Genomic DNA, 9,011 nt, shown 5'->3' with positions numbered 1-9,011 from the left:
TGTTCTCACCCCCTCTCCCAATTGTCCTCTCTTACCAGCTGAGCTAGCGGTGCTAGCCTCTCTGAGTTTTGGCCTTGTTTTGATTGGTGAAGGTGAGCGTTCGCGCCCCCTCTCCCAATTGTCCTCTTTTACCAGCTGAGCTAGTGGTACTAGCCTCTCTGAATATCTTGGGCATAGCTGGGTAAGGAGCATGGACGGCTCTCACTGCTGTACAGTCTGTGGAGCCATGCTCCAGACAGATGACGGTCACGACCTGTGTCCTGCCTGCCTTGGACATGACCATCTGGTGGATGCCCTGTCAGAGAACCCCTGCATGAATTGCAGCTTCATGTCGCATGCTGTGAGGGTGGCCCGGCTGGCCCAGTTTCGCCCCAAACTCGGCGATGACCTCCCGCCTCCTGGGCAGGAGGCTCCACCTAGGCGCTCGAAGCGCAGGACTGAGGCCGCAGTCTCTGTGGCCCCTCCTGGGAAGAAGCGAGCCAGGTCTGATAGGGGCCTCTCCACAAGGGTGGAGCAGTTCTCCGCTGAATTAGCGGAGATGAAGTCCCTTTTTCAGGTACGCCAACTGGGAACTGAACCAGTGGCAGCAACCGGACTCTCCTCCCCACCCATGCCTGAACTGGCTGTGGAGGAAGATGTGCTATCCTTGGCTGCCTCTGCCTCTCACTTTTTAGGTGAGGAGGACGGGCATTCATATCGAGTCTCAGAGACAGCTTCACTCTCTTCTCGGAGTGCAGTTAGTGGGTCGGGTGACGGCTCGATGCAGGACGTCATGCGTATGGCCCTGAGACAACTGCAGCTGGACGTCCCGCAACCAGAGGCGTCCACCCCTGGAAGTGCCTTCTTCAGGCGCGGACTGACCCCTCCTTCCTTTTCTGTCCCTCCATCAGAGGAGTTCCTGAAGGAGTTGCATGGTTGCTGGCGGGACCCCAAAGCCTTTGCGCGCCTCTCTGCAGATGGCAGAGTGTTGGCGGCCATGCATGAGCCGGCTGTAGCAGGCTTGGATCGCATGCCAGCGATAGAACCTGCTGTTGCCTCTCTCATCGTGTCACCAGAAGAAGCTCTGCGCAGTCATGTTCGGTGCCCACGAGCTCAGTGTCGTGTCACGGATGAATTCCTCTGCAGAGCCTATGCCGCCGGAGCGCGTGCTGGCCGCCTAGGTAATTCCTTGGCACACCTAATGCTTGCCCTCTCTGCGTCCCTTCAGGGGACTAGTAGTGCGACAGCAGCAATGGGCTTTAACGATGCAGCGCTTCAGGCCTTTGCACTAATGACGAGGGAGCTTGGGCGCGTGATGTCCTCCTTGGTCCAAGCTCGCCGACAGGTCTGGTTGGCGCAGTCAGCATTGATTGAGCCATGCCGTAGAGCCCTCCGTAATGTCCCAGTGGTGCCGGGGGAGTTGTTCGGTTCGCCTGCCTTGGAAGCACTGGAACGGACTGTCCAGGCACGACAGAGAAGGCAGCAATTTTCGAGCCTTAGCAGGCCAATGCCCCCTCCACCTCCTCGGCATCCAAGGCGCCTGTCGGCTGGCTCCAGCATGCAGCCGCCGCCTGGGGGTCATAACCGGCCGGGTGGTCCTTACCCTCATGCGGTTCAGCAAAGGCCCAGCAGGAGCTTTTGTGGGTCGGTCCACCGACCAGCTGGGCAGGCTCGGACCAGGGACTCTGGCTGCCGCTCCCCCACGGGAGGGAGACGGTAATGCCATCAGGCCGACCGCCGGATATTTATCCCACCAGCAGCTCAGCTATTGGGTTGCTCACGCCGTGGACCCATGGGTGGTTGCCACTCTGACCCATGGTTACCGGCTACAGTTCCGACGGCGGCCTCGTATCTCATGCCGGGTCAAGATGACTGTAATCGTCGACCCGGTGAAAGCTCAAGCACTAGACCAGGAGCTTTCCGCCCTCCTGGCCAAGGGCGCAATAGAGGCAGTGGACCCTCTGCAACAACCCAGGGGCTATTACTCGACTTACTTCCTTGTGCAAAAGAGGACGGGCGGGTTTCGTCCCATTTTAGACCTGAGGGGACTCAACCAGTACCTAAAGGAGCTGCCCTTCCACATGCTCACAACAGCAGAAGTCCTTCAAGCTGTCATGAGGGAAGAATGGTTCACGTCTGTAGACCTGAAGGATGCATATTTTCATGTGCCTATTGCGGCAGAACATCGCCGCTTTCTCAGGTTTGCCTATCGGGGTCACCACTGGCAGTTCCGGGTACTCCAATTCGGGCTCTCTCTCTCCCCAAGGGTGTTCACTCGGTGCGTGAAGGCAGCCCTCTCTCCTCTGCAGGCCTGCGGAGTGAAGATTCTGCCGTACTTAGACGATTGGCTTCTCTGCGCCCCGTCTCAGGCCTGTGCCCTTCACAACACAAACCGCCTGCTCGCTCATATGTCCCAGTTGGGCCTCAATGTCAACCTGGAGAAGAGCTGCCTGATCCCTTCCCAGATGACCACCTTTCTTGGGGTGGTTCTGGATTCATCTTCCATGAGAGCTCGCCCATCCGCTCAAAGGGTGGCCGGCATACTCCAGCTGGTCAATTGGTTCAGGCTGGGCAGGCAGCTCTCCTATGTTGCCTTCTTGCAACTACTCGGCAAGCTGACATCAGTCACTCGGTTGGTGCCCTTAGGCCTGCTGTCACTTCGCCCCTTGCAGAGGTGGCTCAACAGCTTTCACCTGGATGCCAGGCTGCAAAGGCATCGCAAGCTCGCAGTGACGAGGTCATGTCTTCATGCCTTGACTCCATGGAGGGACGGAGATTATTTGTCCAGGGGTGTCCCCATGGGAGTGGTAGTGTGTCGCAGGGAAGTGATCACGACAGATGCCAGCTCCATGGGATGGGGGGGCCGCTGGGGTCAAAGAGACCATTCCAAGCATATAAATGTGCTGGAGCTGCGTGTAGTGTACTTGGCACTCAGGCACTTCCTGCCTCACCTGGAAGGGAGGCATGTACTTGTTCGGTCAGACAACACCTCTGTTGTCTACCACATCAACCATCAGGGGGGCACCAGGTCAGCACAACTTCTGAGAGTGTCCAGAGAGCTCCTGGAATGGGCCTCTCCTCGCCTGTCCACCCTGCGGGCAGCGTACTTGCCAGGGCAACACAATCAGGTCGCAGATTTTCTCTCCCGCCAAGAGTCCCCTCTGGGAGAGTGGTCCCTCCACAGCGACATAGTGCTGATGATCTGGGACCGTTTTGGTCCCAGATCATCAGCACTATCTCTGCCAAATCACCCAGATTTGGCAGAGATAGACCTGTTTGCGACGGAAGAGTCGACTCAGTGTCCCATATGGTACTATCTTACGGGGGCGTCGGGTGCGCTAGGCCAGGACGCATTGGCTCATCCTTGGCCAAGGGTCCTTCTATATGCCTTTCCTCCCCTTTCTCTGATTTGGCCAACCCTTCAGAGAGTCCTCGAGGAGGGCCACAGGATGCTGCTGGTGGCTCCGTATTGGCCAGCACGACCATGGTTCGCACTGCTACGAAGTCTATGTCAGGGCGTCCCATGGTGTCTTCCGACCAGAAGGGACTTGCTGTCTCAGTTGAGGGGACTGATATGGCACCCCAATCCTCAACGTCTTCAGCTGTGGGCGTGGCCACTGCAAGGCTAGGACAGCAGCTGACTGGAGTTTCGAGCCCCGTCAGACACACCATCCTGGGCGCCAGGGCACCCTCTACTCGTCAGCAGTACGAAAACAGGTGGCGCCTGTTTTCCCAATGGTGTTATGATCACAACAAGGATCCAGTCTCCTATACAATACCCACCATTCTGGAGTTTCTCCAGTCTCTACTTGGTAAGGGTCGCTGTCCTTCGACGCTTAAAGTTTATGTAGCGGCAATATCATCTAATCACGCTGGCATTGATGGCCGTACGGTAGGGAGCCATAATCTAGTCTCTCTTTTTCTGCGTGGTGCCCGTAGGTCACACCCGCCGACAGCTCCACGAGCACCAGGTTGGGACCTTCCCTTGGTTCTCGAAGCTCTGTGCCGTCCTCCTTTCGAGCCTCTGTCGCAGGCGGACCTCAAGTGGCTTTCATGTAAGACGGCTTTTTTGTTGGCTATTACCTCAGCAAAGAGGGTCAGCGAGCTACATGCTCTCTCAATCAGCCCCTCATGTCTCAGGTGGGGCACTGAGGGCTCGTGTGTTGCCTTGTGGCCAAACATTGCATTCGTACCAAAGGTGTTATCTCACTCTCACTCTAACCAACCGTTGAGGCTGGCACGTTTTCAGCCTGCGCCTGGTGAGGGGTCTGCATTATTGTGCCCGGTGAGGGCACTGGAGGCATACGTTGCAGCTACTGCCGTGATAAGACATTCAGACCAGCTGTTTGTGTGTTATGGAGGCCCTAGGTTAGGCTGTCCTCTTTCCAAACAGCGCCTCTCCCACTGGATCGTTGACGTCATCTGCCACGCCTATGCTGCAGGGTCCGGCCCCCTGCCGGTCGGCTTGAAGGCTCACTCTACCAGGAGCGTCTCCGCTTCCTGGGCTGCCCTGAGAGGGGTTCTGCTGGAAGCAATATGTGCTGCTGCATCATGGGCTTCCCCAAGCACGTTCACCAGATTTTATAGAGTTAACGTGGCCACCCCTCATCCCCTGGGCCAGGTTCTTCTACAAGGGTCCTCTGGGCCTCCTCAGTGAGGTAGGTGTTTAGGATTCCTTGTGACATCGTTGGTATTAGTCATTCAGTGCTTTCAGCACCGCCCTCTGGCGGTCAGGAGGGATGAAATAGAACGAAAGTTACGTATGTAACTACGGATCTATGAATCCCGGATGACCGCCAGAGCTTCTCCGTCACTCAGAATCCTTGCGTTCCACGAGAAGATTCTGTAGGAGCAGAGCAGCGGATGACATCGGGCTATATAGCCTCTGATTGGTCATCCGTGTCACACCTGTGACTCCGTTGGTATTATTACTCGAATCAGCGCATGCGCGAAGGGAACATTCAGTGCTTTCAGCACCGCCCTCTGGCGGTCATCCGGGATTCATAGAACCGTAGTTACATACGTAACTTTCGTTTTATATATGTCATTGTACCCTATAGCATATTCAATTCAACCTTTATTTATACAGGTTAGTCTCATTGAGCTTCGAGGACTCACTTACAAGAGAGACCTGTTTTAACAATGATGACAACAGTAGAAAATCTTAAAAGAAGGCACATAAATGGAAAACAATTAATGGAAGAAAATGATGTTATAAAAGCAGCTACATTATAAAGCGATATAAAACACTAAAAACAGGAACATGTCTGTATTAGTTTTTGCCATGAACTTAGCATATCATATTATAGTGTGATATGTCATAACCTATCATATCACATTATATCCTGCTGCTTAGTCTGGGTTGTATTGTATTTCATATACCACATCAATGTGGCCCAAATTGTATCTTACTGTACTGTCCTGTGTTTGCTTTTTATCAGATCTTATTTTATCATGTCTCAAATATCATTTTGTATTGCATTTTACTATGTTTACTTTGTTGTACTTGTATTATATCATTTCATATCGTAATTTGAATATGAATGGTCCATACTTATATATATATATATCACCTTTTTAAACTCTTGAGGTTCTGAAGAGCACTTTACTATGTTTTTCATTCACTCATTCACACTTATCCAGTGCTTTCTATCATACACAATATTTTACACCCCACGTTTACATTCTCACTTGTTCACTAACGAGCACTTCAGGGATGAAGGGTGGTGTCAGCGTCCTGGCAAAAATCATTTTAGTGAACTCCCAATCCTCTAATTGGAAGATGGCCTCCCTACTAGACACATCATCCTGTACCAGATTTAATCAAATATTACACCAAAATTCAACTCAGGGTGTAAAAAGTAAAAAAAGGAAAAGAATAGAAAACTGTACTTTGGTGTTTTCCCAACAAAAGCAATAATTCATCTTTTCTTTTTGTCCTCAGGGGTCACCACTGTCCTAACCATGACCACCCTGAGCATCAGTGCTAGAAACTCCTTGCCTAAGGTGGCGTATGCCACTGCTATGGACTGGTTCATGGCTGTGTGCTATGCCTTTGTCTTCTCTGCCTTGATTGAGTTTGCTACAGTCAACTACTTCACCAAACGCAGCTGGGCATGGGATGGGAAGAGAGAGGGCATGGAAATAAGGGTGAGTGATTAAAGGCAATATTTCACACCTGTACATCTGAAATATTCCCGTGCACCAAGATTAAAGGCATTTTATGACAAAACGTAACATTTTTTTGAGGCATCAACACTTTTCTGCTTGTTAAATTAGATTAGAAAACAATGTTGTAACAACAAATACTCCCCAAGTTATTCAGAATCGTTTCATACTGCAGCCGTGATGAGGAGAAGCTGCGCTTCAGAAACACATGAAAAGTTTCTTTTTTAACACAGCCTTGAGTACTCTATGAGGACTTTAAAGAGACCTTTTATTTATTCATTACCAGCCAAATGGAACGGGAACATCGGGGCGGAACAGTGAGAGTAAAAACAGAAGTAAACTCCCAGAGACGTTGGCCCTGATTTACAATCGCAGCATATGTTCAGCTCTCGTTCTAAAGGCACTGTGAGCTCATTCAATCCTGAAAGGATCCTTACATCTGCACGCTGATTAGAAAAACTGCAAATAAATCGCCTGAGGACGGCTCTTTTGAGGTTATTTTTACAGCATATAGGCAGATGAATCCTAATTTAAAGACCTTTTTCTATATTTGTCAATAGTGTGGACTGTTTGGGTTGTTTACTAGAATATAGGAGGGGAAGTAAAGATACAAATTAACTGAGTGTTTTAACTGCCTTCTCAATAACATGCGGCAGGCTGTGACTTCGCTGCCTACTTAAATTGTCTGGTGTTGCCTACTCTGATGATTTTTTTTTCCTTTTGGAGCCAGTCGACACGCTGCACATGATAGTCATATGACTATCAGTCGCTCTAACCGTAAAGATACAGCCCGTCAGAGATTCCACTTTAACTTGCTCCAAAAGTACAGATTTTAACTACACAACAGTTTTTAAATCGTGCTGATAGGCCAAGCAAAACCAGTTATGATAAATGAGCCACGCCACATCTTTTTCTGAAAATCATCAACATATCTGAAGCGCGTTCGAGCGAGAGGCCGCAGCAAAGATGGGCAGTCTCAAGGACAAAACACCCCCATCACCCTTCACTTTCACCTCCCACCCCTCCGAATTGCCTGGAAATTGCTCAAACTCACTGGGAGTGAGTCATGAGATTTGAGAGATTTGTGATATGTTTGGGTTTTATAGTTAGGGTGTAGTTTAGTTGTTTGGTGTTTAGTTTAGTCAGTTTTAGGATGTTTGAGTCCAAACGATGAGACGATTTTTGAATATGAGGAGGAGTTGCAGACCCAGAGGAGGACGGAACCGCCGAGTCAGAACCTTTCAGACAGAGGAGAGGATCATGAAGGAGAAAAACAGTCTGAGTCAGTCTCCAGCCTCCTACTCTGAACCATTAGCCTCCTACTCAAAAGGTTATTTTAGCATATCTCTGTCAGAGCTTCACCCATTCATGGTACTTACTGGCTGTAGGTGGAGCAAACAGTTTGAAGGCAGGAGTCCAAACTTAGGTCCAAACAACTTGCAGTAAGTTTTCATGAATAAATCTTGACTCTAATCATAACCCTAAAAGACTGAATATGAACTTTATATGTATATTTATATGAACTTAAAAAAAAATAAAGCTTAGCAGCTCAGAGGAAACTGATTTGTTTGATAGATTTCTTTGCTTCATGTCTGTTCTGATTGGACTCACAACGCCGAGTCAACAAAATCTAAATAAAATGTTTTCTCAAGTAAAAAGCAAGAGTAATATTTACAAGTTTAGGCTAATATTTAACTGTGTCCTTGATCAGTCTAACAGATCCCTGCAAGTTCCCTGCAGGAAGATATCAGAGCTACATCAAACTGAGATTTGTTGACTTGGCGTTCCAAGTTCTGACAGCAAGAGAACTGGAAAACACCCACAGGGATGTGGAATGATTCAGCCTTCTTTTCTTTTTTAAATTAAACAGATATTTACATTTAATGTAAAAGTCTCATTAGGCTCCAATAATTATATTAAAAAGTATTTTAGAGACAGTTGTTTTCAGGTAGGATAATGGTCAAAATAAGAAATGTTTAAATAAATGTTCCTTGTTGTTCAGAACCTCAGAGTTCTGTCTGCTTTTAATGCTTAATTTGCAGCAGAACCTGTATTTATTTTAAAGGAATAGTTCAAATACCGGTATTTTAAAGTGGGGTTCTTTGGAAAGTGTTATGAACAATAAATATCTTACCCGTTGTAGAGTGTTTGAAGAAACGGTTTATTTCTGACCAGACTGACGAGCTAACATCTAGCATGAGAGCGATCCAGAATAAATTGGATTGCTGTTTTATTAAAATTACATTAATTCAAACAAAGAGTGATTCATGAAAATGATATTTTAATAATTTTTTACATCATCAGCACTTTTGCATTGCATGATTATTTACAAGTGCAAACAGCAGCAGCAGCTAGCTGTAGCCCTTCTGGTGCAACCTGGACGACTTCAGATGTCACGGTAGCAGGAAAAAAAAACCCTTTTATTTTTAACAAAAACAAAAAGCTGAAGAGGCAGCAAAACATACGACTGAAGAAAAACCACGAGGTGAACACAAAGAGGAAGAGTGGACTGTGGCATGGGAAACCAAAAATGCTCTGCTGATGTGGATATGGAAACTGACGGACTAAATAGACAGGTGGAGACACCTGAGCTGACTGCTGAGTGGGAGCAGGGAGCGACTGAGGAAGAGCAAAGCCAAGTCCAAAGATCCAAAACATAAAATTAAACACAAGTCAAAAACAAAAAGCAAAGATCCTGCCACAATGTTACAAAATGGGTGATGTATACGTTTATAAAATAGTGTTTGTTTATGAAATAGTGTTTGTTTATGAAATAGTGTTTATGTTTATGAAATAATGTATTATGTTTATGAAATAGTGTATTATGTTTATGAAATCGTGTATTATGTTTATGAAATAGTGTA

General features: G+C 48.1%; 1 protein-coding gene across 1 annotated transcript in view; it reads left to right on the top strand.

Annotated features, from left to right (window-relative positions):
* Window positions 1-9,011, top strand: part of gabra3 (gamma-aminobutyric acid type A receptor subunit alpha3) — a 285,967-nt gene that overhangs the window by 268,526 nt on the left and 8,430 nt on the right. Inside the window, exon 9 of the mRNA XM_037688046.1 lies at window positions 5,924-6,129. Within this exon, the coding sequence (XP_037543974.1) occupies window positions 5,924-6,129 (206 nt within the window). The remainder of the gene's footprint in view (window positions 1-5,923; window positions 6,130-9,011) is intronic.

The sequence above is a fragment of the Nematolebias whitei genome, chromosome 14 (assembly GCF_014905685.2).
Source record: "Nematolebias whitei isolate Nwh7 chromosome 14, NemWhi1, whole genome shotgun sequence".
Taxonomy (NCBI): Eukaryota; Metazoa; Chordata; class Actinopteri; order Cyprinodontiformes; family Rivulidae; genus Nematolebias; species Nematolebias whitei.
Note: the sequence above shows the minus strand (reverse complement) of the source record. Positions and strands in the feature narration are given on the sequence as shown.